At 41.4% G+C, this 23616-nt stretch overlaps 1 protein-coding gene across 2 annotated transcripts in view; it reads right to left on the bottom strand.

Annotated features, from left to right (window-relative positions):
• Positions 1-9288: 9288 nt before the first annotated feature.
• The window catches only part of lama4 (laminin, alpha 4), a 216703-nt gene continuing 202375 nt past the window's right edge, over positions 9289-23616 (bottom strand). For both annotated transcript variants that reach the window (XM_078542209.1, XM_078542210.1), the window contains exons 36-40: positions 22260-22419; positions 21801-21931; positions 21510-21603; positions 15712-15831; positions 9289-12406 (exon numbers count right to left, since the gene is read on the bottom strand). In XM_078542209.1, the coding sequence (XP_078398335.1) occupies positions 12261-12406; positions 15712-15831; positions 21510-21603; positions 21801-21931; positions 22260-22419 (651 nt within the window). In that variant the 3' untranslated portion in view covers positions 9289-12260. The remainder of the gene's footprint in view (positions 12407-15711; positions 15832-21509; positions 21604-21800; positions 21932-22259; positions 22420-23616) is intronic.

Genomic DNA, 23616 nt, shown 5'->3' on the forward strand with positions numbered 1-23616 from the left:
TGCTGAAGTTGATATTTCTTCTACACTCACTGCTCCTTTCTCTCTCTCTCTCCCCCTTCCCCCCTTCGCCACCAGCTCGTAAGTTAACATTATGACGGGTGAGTTGGCTGCTGTGCAGTCCCGGAGGTTTCTGGAGGCAGGGGACTGTTTGATGTCGGGGGAGCGGCAGGGTGAAGCGGGAGCCGTGCAGCAGCGCCTGGCCTCCACCTCAGACTGGGAAGCTTGCGCTGAGATATTTCCATCGCCCCGTCACGGACGGTAAGATATTCCACATCGCCGCACATTTTTTTTCTCCCACTGGAAACGCCCTCATCTCTCTCTCACTTCACTTAATGGGTCCGATGCTGCCCCTGAGAGCCCCGGGCTGGTAGTTGCAGTGTGCAGTCAGCCAGCACAGCTTTCCAATGAAATCAGCTTCCAATGCCTAGGAGATGGCTTTGGAGCTCCCTCTCCCACTTCAGAGAAAGACATGCATTTACAGAGTGCGTTTCAAGCCACCGGACATCTCAAAACACTTTACAGCCAATGAAATCCTTTTTCAAGTTCAGTGCTGTAGGAAAGGGCAGCCAATTTACAGCGAACTCCCACAAACAGCAATGTGATAATGATCAGATATCTGTTTTATTATGTTGATTGAGGGATAAATGTTGGTCCGGACAGGAGAATAACTCTTCTTTGAAATTGTCCTATGGGATCTTTTACATTCACTAGAGCAGGCAGATGGGGCCTTGGTTTAACATCTTGTCTGAATGACAGCATCTCTAACAGTGCAGCAATTCCTCAGTACAGCATTGGAGTGTGATCAGGCTTAGTTTTTGTACTTAAGTAGTCATACTTAACATGTTTAGAGAGTGTAGGCAGCAGAACCGACACCTTCTAAACATAACATTGCAAGTGCGCTGGGGATATTTTGTACTAACTGTAACACAGCACTGCATTTACCCTCCATGCGTTGTCAGATTAACATGGTGTAAAATTATTGTGCTGAGAATTCTCTCGCCATTTCTATGTAGAATTAGTTCACATGTTAATGATCTTTGGACATTTGGGTCAAGATACTGGTCCAGGTAAAAGCATATGAACGAAGCCTTCTTCTTAGGCAGTCCCTTGGGATTAAGGATGACTTGCTTTCATTCTTATTCGATGGGTTCTGAGATGGCTGATAAGTCCAATGAGTGATCTGCAGACTCTCACATACATGGTGCTTGAAGGGTCAGGTAAATGATTTGTTGGGAAGTTTGTGTACTGTCTCTGATGCCTTGACTTTTACATAACTGTTCCCAATGAAATCTCTTGATGTGTTTGATGCCTTCCCTAATGAATCTTCTCCAATTTGGTCAGTCACAAGCCAAGGAATCCCATGGGTTGGTGGGGATGTTTGACCTCTTCAGGGATGCTTTGAGGATATCCCTAAAGTGTTTCCGCTGTTGTCTCCTGGGAGTCTCTTACTGCAACTAAATTCTGAGTAGAACAGTTCTTCAGAATTTGTTTCTTTATTCTTCCTATCTTTCTCGTTATTTTCTCTTAATCCAGGTTTTTTCTCTCTCTCTTTATTTCCTTTCCTGTACCTGATTTGACATTGAATTTGCCCACTCCTTTCCTCTCATTCCTTGCCCTGTTTATTTCTCAATTCATTATTTTCATTGATTCAGGAGATACATTGTTTGTCCCATTATTCACCAAGGTCCCAGATGCTCTGTTGCCCTCACCATGCTATTATCAGATCACACTTGCAGCAGCTTAGTAATCAAAAAAATTTAAGACCTAGCCTGTTTAACAGTCTTGATATGTGACTTACCTAACCTGAGCTTATTGAGTGCAAAAAATAAAAAAAAACTTGTGGATAAACAGATGATGTGTACAACCCAATCTGCCCCACAAAAAAAATCTGCACAAATTTAATAACAGTTGGTATTGATCAGGGATTAATATCAATAGATATAGTCATTCTGTTAGTTTTCAATGTTTTTTTTATGATATTGAGCTTAGTATTTCCTCTAAGCCATATTCTTCAGCATGCACTGTTTGAACAATTAAACAATAGAATATCAGATAGAAATAGAAGAATGATAACCTTAAAGAAGACTTAAAACAGTAGTCTGCTATTCAGGTAGGCCCACCATATAAATTTGTGCTTAGGATCCACACAACTATGTTTTCTTTTCTCCACATGCTTTGGCACTAAGCCTTTATCCCATTCCACCCTTTCAAGTTTAAGTCCATTGTGTGAGGTGACAGTTTATTCCATCATTTTGCCTTTTAAATGAGACATTAAACTCAGACCCTGCCTTCCCTCTCAGGTTGGATGCAAAATATCTCATGGTACTATTTGAAGAAGAGCAAGTGGGCTCTCTTGGTGACCCATGACCAATATTTATCCCTCAACAAACATCACTATGGCAGATTATCTGGTCATTATCTTGTTGCTGTTTGTGAAACCTTGCTGTGTGCAAATTGACTACCATGTTTCCCTGCAGTACAACACTAACTACGCTTCAAAACAACTGAATTGGTGGGAAAGCACAACATCCTGAGGTTGTGAAAAACATTGTATAAATGTAAGATCTTTCCTATAAATGGAACTTATTGGTATCTGCCCTTCATTCATGTAAAAAAAAATCCAGTAAGTCTTTCACCATTTGGGTCTGGAAGTTGATTATTCCTCTATAATGTAACATCTGTGAAACTGTTCGGTTTTTACATAGACTTCTCTCATCCCCTATTCTGTTTTCCAATGTAACTTCCTTGCAAAAATCAGAGCTCAAAAATCTAGTAAATTTGTTTCTTTTATCTATTGCTTCAGCTGATGCTGACAGATCAAGTTGAACATAATGATTGCTATTCTGCTGCCCCAGATGTCCAAAGAGTCCATCCCCTTAGATGCAGTGGTGGAAAATAGGGAGGAAACCATACTTCATTGGGTACCTTGGTTTCAACCTGCTGCGTTAACAGGCAGGACTGAACTGGCATTATAAATGTACTCTATTTTTCAGGGAAGATTTTCACCCCTTTTTTCCATATAATTAAAATGAATCATAATTATCATTCCCTCCCTTTCCTTCAAGCTTTGTGTGGAGTCTCTTCTGGATGAAGCATCAAAATGATGCACCTGGCAATGGGAGCTGGGAACCAAATCGACACTCTATAGGGGATCAGTAATTAGGTCCCTGAACTTGTCAGACCTGCAGTGTTGCAGGGCACTGTTGACAAATGATCAGACAGGCCAATTCTGTGGAATTGAACCTTGAGTGGTAGGCCTGTCGGTAGGAATATAGATTTTTCTCAGTCACCTCCAGATAACCCTGAGCCTATACTCTAATAGATAGATAGTCCCAGCTAGACAAAAAACAGGAAAGAACTGTAGTGAGCTATATGGTTTTAGCTGCTTAAACTGTAGTAGCAGTGCACACACTTTGGAGTCCCTATGCCTGGCCTCTGCCACCCTACACTTAAGGTCTTAAGAATTAGTTAAGTTGGATGTACTCCTCTGGGAAAAGAGTGTTCAGTTCTTATTAGGTCATTTATCCCCCCAAAATATACTTCATTCATAAAATTTGTAGAAGTACATTATATAACAGTTCAAATTTGACATTACATAAAGTGCAATGCAGGTCAGTATCTTTCAATACAGTACATGAAGTGCCTCACTATATTTGCCATTACAGTTTATATTTACAATGTAAATTTATATTTCATGTCAAATATTCCCTGGTGGATACAGCTTGAAAGGTTTTGCAGGAGTTCCAGTTCCTCAGTATATTGTGGTAGAAGGGCCTTAGTCAGAGGCCTTTCCCCACTGAGCCTTGGCGGCCACCCCAAGCCTTAGTGCATCCTTAAGAACATAGTCCTGGACCTTGGAATGTGCCAGTATTCAAAACTTGGGCAGATCAAAGAGCATCTTTCACTGAGTTGATGGTCCTGCAGCAACAGTTGACGTTTATTTTGGTGTGTGTCCCTGGGAGTCCTGTGTTACAGAACTGCTCAGGATGAACATCGACAAAAGCCGCTGCAGAAGGTGACAGTCTCTTTCCCACCACAGAGGGCCTCTAACTAAGGCCCTTCCACCACAATATACTGAGGGATTGGAACTCCTGTAAAACCCTTCAAGCTATATGCACCAGAGAATATTTGACATGAAATATAAATTTACATTGTAAATATAAACTGTAATGGCAAATATAGTGAGGCACTTCATATACTGTATTGAAACATACTGACCTGCATTGCAATTTATGTAATGTCCAATTTGAACTGTTATATAATGTACTTCTACAAATTTTATGAATAAAGTATAGTTTTGGGGGGAAAAATGATCTAATAAGAAATTAACACTCTCTTCGCAGAGGAATACCTCCAATGTAACTAATTCTTAAGACCTTAAGTGTAGGGTGGCAGAGGCCAGACATAGGGACTCCAAAGTGTGCGTACTGCTACTACAGTTTAAGCAGCTAAAACCATATAGCTTACTACAGTTCTTTCCTGTTTTTTGTCTAACTGGGACTACCTATCCATTAGAGTATAGGCTCAGGGTTATCGGGAGGTGACTGAGAAAAATCCCATCTCAAGAACAGCGCGCAGAGGCAGCAAGGAAGGATCTGATGGAGATGGGGGGGTGGGGGGGGTTGCCCTTCTCATCACCAGTCAAGCTATATTTTGGCAATTAGGCATTCCACCAAATGACTTTGACAGACTGCTTAGGGGCGCAGCCGCCCATGGGCCAGTTGAATGGCTACTGCTGGGAATAAGAAATGAACACCTTTATCCCAGAAGCTGGCCATTTGGTTGATCATTTGATTTGATTGACCAATTAACGGTCAATAATTCCCTGCAGGACAGGTGCACCCCCAACTTTTTCACCAGGTGGACAGAGACCCCAGCACATGGAAAGATCCAGCAAATTTCTACACATATCAGACACATTGACCAAAACAAAAATTCTTGTTCCTCGCAGTATTTTTTCCAATGCTTCTATCAACTCCTTTTTCCTTTGGTGCTCCATTATTTTTTGTTGCCTTTGGTGTTTGAAATATCCACTCAAATTTACTTTTTTCCCCTCATATTTAGATTAAGTAATTTAGATCTGATTAACAATCTTACCCTATCTTTAACAATTTTCTTCTTCCCTTTTATGTTAGAATGTGGAGTCTTTGGAATCTTTTTTCAAAAAGGCATTCCAACAGTAAACTATTTGTAAAATTAAAAACACTATAATATGTAAGTATTAAGTCATAAGTTTTGTAACCAATTGTAAAAGTGTCAGTGATGGTGATAGTCTGTAAAATGGATGAAGAGGAAAACACATGACATTTCTCTTTGGTTACCCCTAATGTTTTGTGAAGATTCAGTATAAGGTTAACTGTTGAGGCCTTATAAATTGGTGTAAAGCTTTCTATTTTGTGACAATAGAAATGTGTATTAACTCCAATGATTGTATTACACAGGCAACTTAGGAGATGCAATGGGAGTCACTGCCTGACAATTACTAATGTGCCTATTGATGTCTATGTAACCATGGGAAGACCTTCAAACTTACAATGTGGACAGGCTTCCTAAGAGTTCATCCATCAGCACCTGTGATTCAGTTTCAGCAGATGAAATCTTGAAGTTGGTGCCAGACGCTAAGGCTCTTCATTTCTTCGTTGCGTTCTGAAAAGTTGTTTCATAACTGGTGACTCTCATTTGAGGTTGCTAGTCTATTTGTGTCAGTAAAACGTCTGATGACAAATTAACTTCAGATTCCTATTATTTCTGCAATTATTAGATGATTCAGTGACTTTTTTAAGCTCAGGACACTGATAGACCTACATTTTACACATCTTGGCCCCAAAATTCTGAGAATCCTGCTATGACAACAGAAGTATGGGTGGAGGAATGCTGGCCACTTTTGGTCAATGATATAGACCCCCATCCCAAATTGCAGAGACAAATTCTGGTTTGGTTTAATTTTGATTGAAAAACATTTTTGGACCTTAGTAAGGCCTTTAATTGAACTCTTGTCAGCTGCCAGATTTGTTGCAGGTATTAGAGGTGTAATTGGTAGGTAGCTTGCTAACTCCCTCAGACATGCCCTCTTGATAGGAGGTGTGCAAAAGACTTACCCGCTCTACTTCGACTAGAATTGTATGTGCTTTGTGCCCAGCTATAAAAGTGAGATCTTTTGTGCACATTAATACAGTCCTGCAAATGTTGAACTCAACCACTTAGAGTCTGAAATCCTGTTCCTGACACTATGGTAGTGCTAGCCTTTGTTCACCAATCCACATTGGCTCCCTGTTCAGCAACATCTTTATTTTAAAATTCTCATCCTTGTGTCACTGAAAGAATGTATCTGTTTTCTTTCTTCCCATAATTCAGTATGTTTGTATGGAAAGAGGTGTGTCTTTTCTTACCCTTGGGATGGGTAATGTGTAATTCCAATTAAAGACTTCAGCAAGCTTTCATGAGTTTAAAATAAAGGTTATTCATTTTCACACACTTACCCCAAATAAACGCAACATTACACACTTGGTCTTACACACGTGTATGCGCACGCACACACACACACACACACACCCCCACACCCCTCCAACACTCACACAGATTGGATACAGGTAAAGATAGTGCACTTTTACAGATTACAGTAATTCAGTCTCTGATTTACGATTTCCGGTCTGCCTCCTGGCAGGCCTGTGGTTTCTTGGATGGATTTGATGATTTAAGTTGAAGTGAGGGTCTTGTGAAAGGAAGGGTTCCCTCCAAATTGCAAGCTTTCTTGTAGCCAAATGTCTAGGAGGTTGGTTCTCAGGTGAACTTTGATACTGGAACAGGTTAAATATTTGGCTGCTTGATGACTTGCAGCTAGTTTCAGAGTCTGGTTCTCAGACAACCCGACAATTGATGTGGCAGGATTTTTCCATCGGTGTTTGGGGTCGGGCCCGACATGATGATGCGTAAAATGACACGCGATGACATCAGGCATGCGTCCCGACATCATTGCGTGCCATTGCGATATTTCGTTCGGCGAGCACATGCCAGAGTCGGCTGCGCGCCCCCCGAAATGTAAACGGCCTATTAAGGCCATTAAGAAATTAATTGAAGCACTTGAGAACGTTGCCCATCTAACCTTAAGGCTGGCAGGCAGGCGAAAAGCCTAAGCGGCCTTTGCGTTTTTCAGGAAAACTCATCCACGAGTGGGATGAGGTTTCCCGAAGCTTTTATAAAATAAATAAATACATTTTCTTAACTTTAAAAACATGCCCCAATTCATGTGACACAGTCACATGAGGGGACATGTTTAAATAAATTTTGACATCATTTATTAAACTTTTATTATCCATTCACTCTCCCACGGCAGCTCCGTGCCTCAGGGAGATTGCTGCGCTCTTTCGTGCGCATGCGCAAAAGAGCACTGGCCCAGACTCTCCCTCCTCCCCCCGCCTGCACAGGTAGTGCTGAGCGCTACTGCCCGCGCATTACACGGGGCGGACTAATTGGCCTGCCTGTGTAAAATGGTGGTGCAGAGCCGATTGCGGGCAGCAATTGGCTTTGCGCCCACTCTCGCCCAGCCCGCCCGCCATAGGAAAAATGCTGCACGTGGCACCTGGGGTAATAAAGGTGGGGTTCCTGAAATCAGCTTCAATCACATGACCATTGGATTAACATTGAGGCCCACCCATTCTAGTTTGGATGGGGGAGGCCATTATGATACAATGGGAAGTTGATAGTGGCCATTGAGTTTTGATCTTCCCTTTTGTCTGGCATGAAACATGGACACAGGCAGTCCAGAAATTCCATCGTCTTTAAGCGTTGGCCCATCCTTAATGAAATGTGTGAATTCCACAAGAAGCTGTATCCTCACCAATGTCTACATTTAATTAGGTATTCACCGGAGACTTGATACTGTCTGTAGTTCAAATGCCAAAAATCACATGATTTGCAGCAGTCATCTTAATACAAAAATAAAAACACCTGCGAAAACTCAGCAGGTCTGACAGCATCTGTGGAGAGGAACACAGTTAACATTTCGAGTCCGTATGACTCTTCAACAGAACTAAGGAAAAATAGAAGAGAGGTGAAATATAAGCTGGTTTAAGGAGGGGTGAGTGGGACAAGTAGAGCTGGATAGAGGGCCAGCGATAGGCAGAGATTGCCAAAAATGTCATAGACAAAAGAACAAAGAGATGTTGACGGTGGTGATATTAGCTAAGAAATGTCCTAATAGGTGACATTAAGGGTAGAAAGCAGGACCTCCAACATCTGCAGTTTTTTGCTTTTATCTCAGCCATCTTAATAGCTTGTTTGTGTCCAATCTTTAAAGAGCTTTGACTGAAAATTCATAATATGACATGCCTGTACTGGGCATGACACATGTTTTCAAATTCCTCCATGGCCTCGCCCTCCATATACCTGTAATCTCCTCCAAACCTACAAGATATCTGCATTCTTCAAATTCTGGCCTCTTGAGCATCTTGGATTTTACTCTCCACCATTGGTGGGTGTGTCTTAAGTTGTTAAGGCCCTAAACTCTGGAATTCTCTTCCTAAACCTCTCAATCTCTATACTTCTCTTTCCTCCTTTAAGGTGCTTCTTAAAACCTAGCACTTTGACCAAGCTTTTAGTCATCTGCCCTAATACCTCCTTAGGTGGCTTGGTGTCAAATTTTGTTTATTAAGGCTCCGGTGAAGCGCTTTGGGAAGTTTACCATGCAAAAATATAAGTGCAAGTTGTTGTTGTAACGAGATTAATACAATGCAAAGTTCCTATGGCACAGCCATACTCACCAGAAAATCAGGGACAAGTGTAAGTATGACATACATCAATGATTCCCACTCCCTTTGCACCCAGTGGACGTCCCTGTACCACTGTTGCATGGGAGCTGGCTGGATATCGATGTGTACACCTTAACAGTTACATGCACAAGGTGATGGAAGAAGGAGCAGCAATACTCAGCAGATGGGTTGCTTTTGCAACAGTGAGGTAAAACTGATTGACTGTTCTGGAGAATCTTGTTGTTGAATCTTGTGAGTATCATCCTTTAGCTCCCCACCTCAGCACACCTTTTGCAAAGTTATTAGCTCTTTAACATTGGACAGATTAAATGGTTGTCTTCTAAAAAAATGCTTCCACGCCTTATATTTTATGATTAAAAACCCTGTCAAATTAACATTCAATGGAACTTGAACAAATTACAAAATTCTCACACTTTAACAGAGGAATCGTTATTTTCCATACAAGAAATGCTTGAAATTCTCTTTAAATAACAAAAGCTTGTTGCACAATTTTTATAAATGAAAGGTTCTCAACAAGAAATTTGCAAATCAAGTTCTGCAATTTATTAGGTCAGTGTTGTAAATAATTACTTGAGACAACATTTCAAAGCATAACAGTAGATGTATGCATGTATATTTACCAAGTGCCCAAAGACAATTTTCAGTAAGCGCAGAGAAAAGCTGGCTGGATATCGATGTGTACATCTTAACAGTTACATGCACAAGGTGATGGAAGAAGGGGCAGTAATACTCAGCAGATGGGCTGCTTTTGCAACATGAGGTAAAACTGATTGATTGTTCCAGAGAATCTTGTTGTTGTAGTCTGAGATTGGTGTCATCACCAGGGCTTGAAATATATGTTATTTTTGGGTCTCTATGGCCGCTCTCAGCATCATATTTCCATTGTCTTTTTCTGCTTGTGAGCCAGACATCCCATAGCAGTAGGATTAGTCTCTGGCTGCTCTCATTCTGACAGTTACTTCCCCAGTGAATACTGTATGTTATTGACAGGCTCACTTTAATTACATGGCCATGGAAAGGGCAAAACACAGACTTAAATAAAGACATTTTCATAAGCAAAATTGTGATTTTGTTACAGTGTGCCTACACTTAAACCTAGTGCTACTTAAGACATTAGATTAGAATATTAACAGTGTTAATGTTGAGACAGGTTGGTGAGCTGGGACTGTGAAAGCTATTATTTCTTGGATTTATTCATTTCTTGTTTTAGTTTTTTTAAAAATTGTACTCTAAAAGCACAAAATCAATCAGTAACTAAGGTAACGAATTGCTATGGTATGATCATTTGACCAATGCAATACTTAATCCATACGCATCATTACATTTGGTTATATATTGAATGGGTATCATCCATGAGTTTACAATAATATGCAACACATCCAGAATTGGGCAAACATCTACTGTATTCAAAGTTCAGACATTGTTGTTAGTATGCAATTGAAGAGCCAACCAATGGATTTACAGCTGTCTTTTAAAATAAATTCCCCATTTTGAATTGTACAGTATACCAGTTGTAAGTATTAATGGTATTTTTATTCAAAGAAAGATATTATTATATTAAGAGAAGCCTGTGACAATTAGGTTTTATATAGAGGACTATATTAAACATTTCATTAAAGCACATGGTCAGGCTGTGCAATCTATCCCATTTAGTGAATAAGAAAGTTGTCACTCCTGTCAGTAAAGAAGACACCTGGCACTTCCACAGGGATTCTTCTAATCTCCAGCTGTAACTGCAGCAATGGCTCCTTTGAGATTCTGCTCCAATTTCCCACAAAATGTCCACTTCAGATACATGGGTGACTATGTTCAGTGCATGTGTGCATTTCCAGCATGAATGGGTGCGGTGGAAAAATGACAAAAAAGTGTAAATGGAAATAATAAGGTTAATATCATTTTGGAAATCTGAATATCAAAATTTTACTGAATTCAAATTTATGTTTTTGGAAGGCTGTAATGGACAAATGCATTTTAATCTCAAATGCACCCCTGGAAAATTATAAAATTGTGACAGTGCTATACTACATCACTACCACAAGAGGTCCCTGCAGCATTCAACTTCCCATTAACTGGTGGCGGAACTGAAGTGATGAAGGCAATGGGTAAAATGTGTTTGATCCCCCTCTATTCCTGATATCCAAAATTACATGTAAATGTTAACTGTGACAAAATAAGGAAATTTCTGCCCTCTCAATTTATGCAAAGAACACTAATAGGCAGATGTTAACATAGCATTTGTGTTCCAAATACCTGTTAATTTATGACTGTGATTTGTGACCAGAACAACTCCTTTGAATCCTAATTTCCAGATCAATCAATCAATTTAGCCTTTTCCTGTAAAAGAGGCCATTATTAATATTCAAAGAGTTATCCACTTAATCCACTTTCCATGTGCACTAATTGAATGCAGCTTTGAGGTACAAACTGAATAGTAAAAGGACAAGACGTTAACAGATATTTGCAACTCAAATGCCCCGTGAACATCAACTCATTAGTTTTAAGTACGATAATTCCTAAAATTATGGATAACTTCTGAGTCCTTATACTGGATAGGTACTACAAAATTCTGCCATCATTCTGATACAAGATATCAGAATATATTACAGATATAAGTAGATAAACTGAAATTAACATTGTACAGATATAACATCAGATTTGGAGGGTATTCACATCTTCCTTTCATTCAACAATCCCATCAGTTTTTTAAATTCTGTGGAAAATACCTTCTGAAAAAGTATTTTCCCTTATGGAGTGATTTGAATTTAATTAGACCCAAAAGTCCATTGAGGCCCACAGCTGGAAGTGGGATTGTGTGGGACTCCTGCTACTTGGGGCCAAGGAGGCTCTGTTCGAAATCACCAACTCAAATCATTTAGCCAGCCAAGGCAAGTGGTCCTTGCCTGTATGTCATGCAACAGAGGCACCTGCTAGACAGGAAATTGGATGGTGGAGTGTGAGGTCTTGTAGGGTCAGTGAGAAGTGGTTTTTATTTTATTTTCTTAAGAGAAATGTGGGCATTAATGTTCATGTAATTGACCCCCTCTGATCAGTAACAGACTTGAATAATCTGAGCCACTATTGGTCTTACAGGTGCACATAATAAAGTGGGATCGTCATAACTGGTATTAATTTAAAACAGTGTGGTTAGCAAAAACAACGTTGCAATCTCACGTTCAGTATCTGGAACTAACAGTTTGACCTTTTGATGGCCTAGATTTGTATTCTTAGCACTTTCAACCCTGATGAGACAAACTGAAAAAGAAACTTTATTGGTTCTAATTATAATTAACTTGTTGAAAGAAATCATGAAGTGAAAAAAGCACATGGACAAACTGGAAAACAATGAGATGAAGGAAGTGACTAAAACAATTAATGGCTGACAGATTGTTGAATTGAGATAAATTACTGCACCCCCAAGTGTAAAAATGTGATATTGCCTCAGCTTTCCTTCAGGCTGTTGGGTATGGATTGCAGAAGCAGTGTTTGCAAGCACTAGACTGCTGGGCATGAGTTGATTCTGACTCCTCCACTGACCAGTGCAGCTTTGGTGAAAATGACAGGAGTTTCATTGATGATGAAGTTTCTCATGCAACCAGTGAATGACTGGCGCATGCTCAGTTTTGGGCTGAGTAGTGACTCTAAGAAAACAAAACAGAAAATTATTCTTTAAGCTGCCCTTGCTTTAGTTAATAATTACAAAATGCTTTTCAAACTGACTGAAACACAGTGACCACAATTCCCATTCAAATTTCACTGCCTCCCTCCCAACACCACAAGGACTGCAGTAGCAATGTGGATACAAAATTGGCAGAGTAATAGGAAACAATGAGCAATGGTTAATGGATATTTTTCAGGCTGCAGGAAGGTTTGTAGTGGAGTTCCCCAGGGGTCAGTATTGGGACCCTGGCTTTTCCTGATATATAAAAATGATCTAGATCTTGGTTTGCAGGGGATAATTTGAAAGTTTGTGGACAATACAAAACTTGTAGGCATTGTAAACCGTGAGGAGGACAGTGTAGAACTTCAAGAGGACATAGACAAGTTGGTGGAGTGGGCAGACAGGTGGCAGATGAAGTTCAATATAGAGAAATGTGAGGTGATACACTTTGGTAGGAAGAACATGGAGAGACAATATAAAATAAGGGGTACAACTCTAAGGGGTGTGCAGGAACAGAGGGACCTGGGTGTATATATGCATAAGTCATTAAAGTTTGCAGGACAGGTGTAGAGAGCAGTTAATAAAGCATACAGTACACTGGGCTTTATTAATAGTGGCATAGAGTGCAAGAGCAAGGAGGTTATGCTGAACTTGTATAGGATTCTCATTAGACCTCAGCTGGAGTATTGTGTACAGTTCTGTGCACCATACTTTAGGAAGGCTGTGAACACATTGGAGAGATTGCAGAAAAGATTTACAAGAATGGTTCCAGGGAGAAACTTTGTTATGAAGATAGATTGGAGAAGTAGGGATTGTTCTCCTTGGAGAAAAGGCTAAGTGGAGATTTGATAGAGGGGTTGGATAGGGTAGATAGGGAGAAACTGTTCCCGCTCATAAAAGGATTGAGAACGAGAGGGTACAGATGTAAAGTGATTTGCAAAAAGAAGCAAATGTGCTGTGAGAAAAATCTTTTTAACACAGCAAGTGGTTTGGGTTTGGAATGCACTACCTGGAAGTGTGGTGGAGGCAGGTTCAATTGAGGCATTCAAGAGGGCATTTGATGATTTTTTGATAGAAGCAATGTGCAGGGTTACAGGGAAAAGGCAAGAGAATGGCACTAAGTCATAATGTTCATTTATGAGCCGGTGCAGACACTATGGGCTGAATGGCCTCCTCTACTGTAACAATTCTGTGATTCTCTGATTCAGTGGAAAGTTGCCCATCAGTATCTGTTCAGAGAAACTAAGGTTGGGCAATAATTGCATTATTTTCTGACATAGTCTACATCCCGCAAACAAATAAATAAAAATCCCTCTCAAAAATCTTCTCACAACGCTACAAAGTAGGTACTGATGAAGATGGCTGTTTGGCCTATCTCAGTTCATTCATGTCGAAAGGATCTGGTCCCCACAACATCATTCGATATGTGCTAGAATTTTACCTCCAATTCCCTACCGGGAGTTGTTTCATGTGTTGATTACTCTTTTCATAAAAAAATCTTAAACCTCTTAAAATTGTTTTTTGCCGGTTCAAACTCATTCTTCGCTCCTATTCTACTACTGCTATTTAATTTGTAGCAATGCTATATGTTTACCTTTTCTATACCATTTACTATCTTATATGTCGCTATGAGTACATCTCATAATCACCTCCTCTCAAGCAGAAAAAGCTCAGGCTTTCCATGATTTAATACTACTTTTAATTACTTTGTTAGGCAGGGGTATTAAGAAGTACAGAAAGGCAGATGGAGTTAAGAAACAGATCAGCATTGATCTTATTGAATAGTGGAAAAGGCTCTAGGGGCTGAATGGCCTACCTGTGTTCCTAAATTTCTACTGAATTGCAGCAGAAAGGCTGCATTCTGCAGCGTGTGCGATCATACAGTCACAGGCAGGCACAGATGCAATTCGGTACAGTCTGACTACCTTCCTTCCTTTGTCCTCAATTCAATCTAACTAATTTGAGCTAGCAATTCTAGCTTTTGTCAACATTGAGCAGGATATTATAAAATTACTGAGCTTGTCCAAAGCACAACTGAGACTTGAAAATGATCAATCCCACATCCAATATTTGAGTTTTTGCGCATCGACCACATTTCCCTTGCACCTATTTGTGATATACTGCTTTGTTAATGCTAATGAGAGCTCTTCCTCTTCCTCCTAAAATAAAATTATAATGAATCCAAGTTGCATTCACATTCATCCTTTAAGGGGATAAACTACCCTTAATCAATTTAAGGTTGATTTACCTGCCTCACCTCTGTGCCTAAGTACTGGGCAACAGAACTATATCTGAAGTGCATAACTGCAAGCACCTCTGACAAGGATAAGCAACAACAAAAAGAGGAGGAAATTTGAACGTGGCAGCAGACCAGTAGATAACAGCAGCCAGAATACCGCAGGGCCTACTTGGTGAATCAAAACAAATGTAAACTTAACTTGTTGATTCCTCTTCAATTTGCTGCTAAGACTGCTCAAATCAGGAGTCTGATGGATATTACCAACATAAAGCCAACAGCATTGGTCCACACAGCATTGTCCATACTGAATTGAAGCAACATGGCTACAACTTGAAGGAAAAGAGCCTCAAGGCTGGGAATGTACCCTTTTATCTCATAAAACACAGCAATGGGCTTACACCTTTGCAGGTGAAGGACCTGCACTGCCTCCCTGGGGAAGCCCTACAAATCCTAGGATAATGTAAAGAGACATCGTCAGCACCTGCCCTTTGCTCCTCTGGAATAAGAGCTCCCTGTGGGAAAAGGTCCGCGTGGAAGGCCCTGCGGAATGGAGGGTTACACTCTCTGTGGGCCTTGGGGGTGACCTTTCCTTCCTGCAGTCCCATCAATGGGGTATGGAGCCTCAGGTTCTGATAACCCCCTGGACTGCTGCAGGGAGGCTGCCTCCATTGAGCTTGTGGGCTCCCGACATTGCAGAGGGTTGCTTCCACTGGCAAAATTCCGGTAAACCCAAAAAACACCTGTAATTGCAGCCTTACGTATATAAATTAGCTGCCCACCCACCTCTGTGGAATGGACAACCGATCCGCATCCCGCCCTGCCCCGGGAAGCATCCCCAATGGCAGGAATCTCCAGGGAACCGTCGCCACACAGCTCACTCTGACCACCCCCCCCCTCCATCCCACCCACATCTCCAGCCCCACTTTCACAGAGCTGAGAAAATTCTGCCCAATACAACAGTTTCATTAAAGTAGGTCCAGATCAAAATAATCCCTTTCCAATGTTCCTCCATTTATGCCCAGAAAAGATTCAAGCACTGTGTTTACCTGGCACTCCGCCAACAAATACTGGCTCCTTGGTATTGAAAGAGTGTGAACTTATTGGCCCCACAACATGGTTTACTTCAGAATCCACATCCAACTGCACGACATTTGAATCTCTGATAACTAAATGAGCAGAAAAATAAAGTCTCAGATAAAATATTAGGAAAAGACGGCAAAATGTCATTACTTAAATATATAAGATGGATTGGGTGACAAAGTGGTTTTAGTATTGACTTTTCATCTCTGGGACCTGGGTTAGAACTGATTCAAGTCTCTTATTGCCGGCTACAAGGATACTACGTAAAATGAGCTATGGCAGCTTCAATCCGGTTTCCAGAATGTATGGGCCCACAGCACATACTTTTGCACATACTTAATGTTGCACCAATTGACAATGGCACTCAGAGAAAATAGGAAATTGAAAAGTGTCACATTAGTGCATTAGGAAAGGAATGCACAAAATATGCATTCTGGGCCACTTGTGGTGCCTCAGGTCTCACCCATCAAGTCCAGGCAATTTAATCCTACCTGTACTTGCATTTCCCACTTGATGATTTGTCCTGTCTGAATTTTGTGAGCCTTGAAGTTTGAAAAGAGATGTTTTGGCACAATTGCCTCCTTCATAAATCATAAATCAGATTATCAATATCTGATATTGTCAGCAACTTGGGATGGATGTAAATTAATGGGAACACTAAATCACACTATATATTTGTCCCTAAGATAAAAGCAAAATATTGCAGATGTTGGAAGTTTGAAATAAAAACAAAAAATACTGGAAAAGCTCAGCAGGCTGGGCAGCATCTGTGGAGAGAGAAACAAGAGTTAACATTTCGAGTCTCACTCTGTTCTTCTCTCCACAGATGCTGCCAGACCTGCTGAGTTTTTCCAGCATTTTTTGTGTATATTTGTCCCTATTGGATCAATAGCTTATACCCATGTAGGCCAGCCATGGAAGGAGATCTGTCAGCCTGTTAATCAATCTGCAAATCCTTCCACAACTTCACGCTCTTCTCCAAGTGAAGAGTCACAAGATATAAAAGCAACAACCTTTGAAGCCAACAAAGACAAAACACTTGGAAATTCCTCCATTAGGGTGTGCTCTGCTGTGGTTTGTGCTCAGGTATGTTATTAGCCAGAGTATATAGAAATCTTCATTTGGTGTTTAACCGTGTTATAATGCTTAATGTTGACACTGGGTGCCTGAGGTAGAAAGTATTCCACTTCCTAGAACCGGAGCGTGACCTCGGGGCACAGAGTAACTGAAGCCAAAACTGAAAAAGTGGCATCACAGGAAAGCTATGACCTGATTGGTTGGTAGGAAATCTGCACCAAATTTGAAAAAAAAACACTGCATAGCTAATTAATAAATTAATTATCTAAGTTGAAATGGCTGGGCAGGTGATGTGCTGTAGCTGTATGATGTGGGAGCTGGCAGATCCCATTGCGAGCTGCAGTGACCACATCTGCAGCAAGTGTTGGTTGCTGGAGGAACTCCGGCTCAGAATTGATGAGCTGGAGTCCGAGTTCTGGACGCTGCAGCATATCCGGGAGCGGGAGAGCTACCTGGATGCTTTGTTTCAGGAGGTGGTCACACCCGGTAGATTAAGTACCTCAAGTTCGGTCAGTGGTCAGGGTCAGCAGGGTGTGACTGCAAGTGAGGCAGGTAGAGGGATCCTGTGTTCAGGAACAGAGGAGCCTCAGCTCTTGATCTTGTCCAACAGGTACGAGGTACTTGCTCCCTGTGTGGATGAGGAAGAGGGTTGTAGGGAGGATGAGCCAGCTGACCATGGCACCGTGGCACAGGAGGCCATTCAAGAGGGGGGAGCAAAAAGACAATAGTAGTTGTAGGGGATTCTATAATTAGGGGAATTGATAGCATTCTTTGTAAACAGGATCGAGAGTCCCGCATGGTATGTTGCCTGCCCGGTGCCAGGGTGAGGGACATCTCTGACCGGCTTGAAAGGATATTGGAGAGGGAGGGGGAGGATCCAGTTGTTGTGGTCCACGTCGGGACAAATAACATAGGTAAGACTAGCAAAGAGGACCTGTTTTGGGATTATCAGGAACTAGGAACTAAATTAAAGAACAGGTCCTCAAGGGTTATAATCTCCGGATTACTCCCCAAGCCATGTGCAAATTGGCATAGGGACGCGAGAATAAGGGAAGTAAACACATGGCTAAAGGAGTGGTGCGGGAAATAGGGGTTCCATTTCGTGGGGCACTGGCATCAGTATTAGAACAGGAGGGAGGATCTGTACCGTTGGGACGGTCTCCAACTGAACCGATCTGGGACCAATGTTCTAGCGAAAAGGGTAAATAGGATGGTCAACAGGACTTTAAACTAGAAAGTGGGGGGGGGAGGGAAGGGTAAAACTCCAAGAAGTATGACTAATGGGAAACAAAGCAGCAGGTTAGCATGTGGGAGGGTGGATTCAACTTCATGGAAAATTATGAAAAAACTGAAAAGAAAGGAGAGCCCAGGAGAGGCTATTAAAGTCTCCAGAACACAAAATAGGACAGAGTGTTTGGAAAGGGCTAGGAATCTAACTTCAAGCACATCAGATAAAGGGACAACAATGAGAAAGGGGACGGGAAATACAGGACTGAAGGTGTTGTATCTGAATGCACGCAGTATACGAAATAAGGTAAATGAGCTTGTGGCGCAGATTGAAATTGGCAGGTATGATGTGGTGGGCATCACGGAGACATGGCTGCAAGGGGATCAGGACTGGGAGCTAAATATCAAAGGATATACATCCTATCAAAAACATCGGCAGGTTGGCAGAGGGGGTGGGGTTGCTTTGTTAGTAAGAAATGAAATTAAATCGATAGCAAGAAATGACGTAGGGTCAGATGACATAGAATCTGTGTGGGTAGAGTTGAGGAACCGCAAAGGTAAAAAAACCATAATGGGAGTTATATACAGGCCTCCGAACAGTAGTCAGGATGTGGGGCACAAGATACACCAGGAGATAGAAAAGGCGTGTAAGAAAGGCAAGGTTACAGTGATCATGGGGGATTTCAATATGCAGGTAGACTGGGAAAATCAGGTTGGTAGTGGATCCCAAGAAAATTAATTTGTGGAATGTCTACGAGAAGGCTTTTTGGAGCAGCTTGTGGTGGAGCCCACTAAGGGACAGACAATTCTAGATTTAGTGATGTGTAAAGAGGCAGATTTGATAAAGGAGCTTAAGGTGAAGGAACCCTTAGGAGGAAGTGACCATAATATGATAGAATTTACCCTGCAATTTGAGAGGAAAAAGCTGGAATCAGATGTAACGGTATTACAGTTGAATAAAGGCAGCTACAGAGGCATGAGGGAGGAGCTGGCCAGAATTGACTGGGAGATGAGCCTAGCAGGAAAGACAGTGGGACAGCAATGGCAGGAGTTTCTGGGAGTAATTTGGGAGACACAGCAAAAATTCATCCCTAGGAAGAAGAAGCATACTAAAGGGAGGACGAGGCAACCATGGCTGACAAGGGAAGTCAGGGACAGCATAAAAGCTAAAGAGAAAGCATACAATGCGGCGAAGAGCAATAGGAAGCCAGGGGATTGGGAAGCCTACAAAGACCAACAGAGGACAACTAAAAAAGAAATAAGGAGGGAGAAGATTAAATACGATGGTAAACTAGTCAGTAATATAAAAGAAGGTTGCAAACGTTTTTTTTAGATATATAAAGGGTAAGAGAGAGGCAAAAGTGGACATTGGGCCGCTGGAAAATGACTCTGGAGAAGTAGTAGTGGGGAACAAAGAAATGGCGGAGGAACTGAATAGGTACTTTGCGTCAGTCTTCACGGTGGAAGACACGAGTAACATCCCCAAAGTTCAAGAGAGTCAGGGTGCAGAGGTGAGTATGGTGGCTATTGCCAAGGAGAAGGTGCTAGGAAAACTGAAAGGTCTGAAGGTGGATAAATCACCTGGACCAGATGGATTACACCCCAGAGTTCTGAAGGAGATAGCTGAAGAGATAGTGGAGGCGTTAGTGGTGATCTTTCAGAAATCACTCGAGTCAGGGAGGGTCCCAGAGGACTGGAAAATCGCTAATGTAACCCCCCTGTTTAAGAAGGGAGTCAGGCAGAAGACAGGAAATTACAGGCCGATTAGCCGGACCTCAGTCGTTGGTAAGATTTTAGAGTCCATTATTAAGGATGAGATTTCAGAATACTTGGAAGTGCATGATAAAATAGGGCAAAGTCAGCATGGTTTCATCAAGGGGAGGTCATGCCTGACAAACCTGTTAGAATTCTTTGAGGAGGGAACAAGTAGGTTAGACAAAGGAGAGCCAATGGATGTTATTTACTTGGACTTCCAGAAGGCCTTTGACAAGGTGCCGCACAGGAGGCTGCTCAGTAGGATAAGAGCCCATGGTGTTAGAGGCAAGGTACTAGCATGGATAGAAGATTGGCTGTCTGGCAGGAGGCAGAGAGTGGGGATAAGGGGTCCTTCTCAAGATGGCAGCCGGTGACTAGTGGAGTTCTGCAGGGGTCAGTGTTGGGACCACAACTTTTCACTTTTTATATTAATGATCTAGATGAAGGAACTGAGGGCATCCTGGCTAAGTTTGCAGATGATACAAAGATAGGTGGAGGGACAGGTAGTATTGAGGAGGCGGGGAGGCTGCAGAAGGATTTGGACAGGTTAGGAGAAGGGCAAAGAAGTGGCAGATGGAATACAACGTGGGGAAGTGTGAGGTCTTGCACTTTGGTAGGAAGAATAGAGGCATAGACTATTTTCTAAATAAGGAGAGAATTCAGAAATCTGGAGTGCAAAGGGACTTGGGAGTCCTAGTCCAGGATTTTCTTAAGGTTAACTTGCAGGTTGAGTTGGTAGTTAGGAAGGCAAATGCAATGTTGGCATTTATTTCGAGAGGACTAGAATATAAAAGCAGGGATGTGCTGCTGAGGCTTTATAAGGCTCTGGTCAGACCACATTTAGAATATTGTGAGCAATTTTGGGCCCCGTATCTCAGGAAAGATGTTCTGGCCCTGGAGAGGATCCAGAGGAGGTTCATAAGAATGATCCCAGGAATGAAAGGCTTAACATACGAGGAACGTTTGAGGACTCTGGGTCTATACTCGATGGAGTTTAGAAGGATGAGGGGGGATCTGATTGAAACTTACAGAATACTGAAAGGCCTAGATAGAGTGGACGTGGGGAAGATGTTTCCATTAGTAGGAGAGACTAGGACCTGAGGGCACAGCCTCAGAGTAAAGGGAAGACCTTTTAGAACAGAGATGAGGAGAAACTTCTCTAGCCAGAGAGTGGTGAATCTATGGAATTCATTGCCACAGAAGGCTGTGGAGGCCAGGTCATCGAGTGTATTTAAGACCAAAATAGATAGGTTCTTGATTGGTAAGGGGATCAAAGGTTACGGGGAGAAGGCGGGAGAATGGGGTTGAGAAACTTATCAGCCATGATTGAATGGCGGAGCAGACTCGATGGGCCGAAGGGCCTAATTTCTGCTCCTATGTCTTATGGTCTTATGGTCTTAGAATCAATGGCCATTACTTTGATGAGCACAAAAAAAAAGTTAACAAGAAGGTGTCAATATCATTGTTGAATAAAGTTGATCTCAGATGACTGGGCATAATAAAAATGGAAACAGAGTGGGTGACTGAATGAATGAACTCAAATTTAGTTATTGCCAACAAAGGAAAAATAATTCTGCCCTAATTCAGATCATTGCAGCTACTGTCTAGCTCTGATATTAGCTTCTTAAATGTATTATGTTCTTGAGTTTAAGAGTTCAGTGGAAAATTTGTAAATGAATATTAGTGACATAATTAAATTCGTGACCTGCTATTCTGTGCCATCGACCATCACACAGGCTTTGCTTTGGAGTGACTGATGTTTCAAATTCTGCAGTTCCATTACTGACTTTTAATGAAACCTGCAAAGAAATAAAATTTAGAGTGAAAACTTGCCAGGAACACATAAGCATTTCTAAATTAATGGACTGAAAGTCAGGTTGGCTCCATTACTGCGACACAACTTTCTCTGCTCAACTTTATTCTCTGCTTTGCACCTAGGTGACCCCATATGCGCAGTGGGAGGAAACTTTGCCTAGATTGCTTTTTACTCCCTTACCTGTCCATATTCCATGAAGAGATTCAGGAATTTCCGGTTGTAACTGTGAATATGTAACAGTATTCCTGAATGATTTCTAGCACGAACTTCAAAAACAAGTTCAAATTGTAATCCTAAATTGAATGAATCATCTGAAAATCAAGTACAAAAATTCTGATTATTACACAATAACAAATTATGTATCACTTATGCTGTAATAGCAATTTGGTATTAAGTTTCAATTTTTTTAATCAAGCTTCCAGATGAGCTAAGTCTTGTGTCTGTCTGTTCTGGGATGTAACAGTTTTGCCTGGGACTTTTTAAACCTCTTTCCTTTTACTGGTTAAAGACACCCCCTGTGAATAGCATTCATTTTATAATCTCCAAAGTCTCCACTTTCATCCTACTTTGAAAAAACATTATACTTTCTATTTATCCCTATAAAAATGATGAATGGTAGGATTTGTCTGTTTGCTTTACCCAGAATCACATATCCTCCTTCTGCGGAAAAGTATGTTCCAGATTCAGTTCGACCTTCAAAACAAGGTGTAACACCAAACGTCTGGGCAGCTGGTGAAAGCCACTGCCCATTTAGCTGGAAGTTCTGAAGACAACCATTAAAACTTTGGACCGATTTGATCTGAGAAAAAAGTATTTTAATTAATTCATTATAAAATTATTTGCACTGTCACCAGATGTTCAAACCAATATATTGCACTTTGTTACACTTGCAGTATAGCCTTCACTGACTATGGCGCAGGGACTGCTTGGTGAAGCTTTTTCCATTATATTGGGTGGAAGTTCAGTGATATTCTTAGGAAAACCTGTAACCCGATCTTACAATGGCTTCCTAGGGATGCTTCCCCTCTCAAAGCCAATCTTCATGGTAACTTGAATTACATGGGCCTTCTATCCAGGTAGAAATGCTAATTATCCACCTTTTAGACTCCCAACTTCATTCTATCTTGAAACTGAATAGATAATTTAAAGTAAAGGTACAGTGTCTCAAAACTGGCAACCTTGGGAGCAAGGCCATGCCAAATTTCAGATCTTGCTGGATTTTGGGTTGGGCGGTATGGGCCATGGGCGGTTTGAGTCAGGGGCCACTTAGACGGTGGGAGTAGACCATGGCACAAGTGGCAAAGGGGATAACTACTCAGGTGCCACATTGTGCCAATTAAAGACACAGTCCCAAAACATAACAATCTTATAAAACCTCACATTTGTAACAAATTACACTCCCTTAACAGGAATACATAGCAGAAAATCCCAGAGGAGGTGGTAGGCTCCAATGACCAGTATTAGTCCAGAGGGAAATCATGGCACTTGCTAAATTCATACAAATTTGCCAGATCACAAGTATCCATTCCTGCCAATTTCCAGCTAGATAGATGGGCAGTAAGAAGAATCTTGATGGATATCACACTGTAGATGTCTTCTCCTAGTCAGCTAAATAACCCTTCAATTCCTAGGCAGTGACAATGCCAGAATTCTCCCCTCACCTTTCCACACCCTCCCTATCCAGAGCATCAGTCAATGATCTGGTAACAACAGTTGATAACAGATTCAACAACAGATAGTGGTCAGGACATGCTCTAAACTGCAGAGTTTATTAATATTTGCTTGAAAAGAACAATTTTAAAATGTACACAAAATGAGCAGGATAGCGGCATAGAATTAGATGCCCCATATAGAGGAAAAATACTTAATGGGCCAAATAGCCTGTTTCTTACAGTGACTCTCCAGGCCCTCTGAAGCCAGTCACTAAACTCCATTTCTTAATGATCCCTCTTTATACGGGACGATGAAGATAATTTGGCAATTTGGACCATGGAGA

The sequence above is a fragment of the Cetorhinus maximus genome, chromosome 5, assembly GCF_964194155.1.
Source record: "Cetorhinus maximus chromosome 5, sCetMax3.hap1.1, whole genome shotgun sequence".
NCBI lineage: Eukaryota > Metazoa > Chordata > Chondrichthyes > Lamniformes > Cetorhinidae > Cetorhinus > Cetorhinus maximus.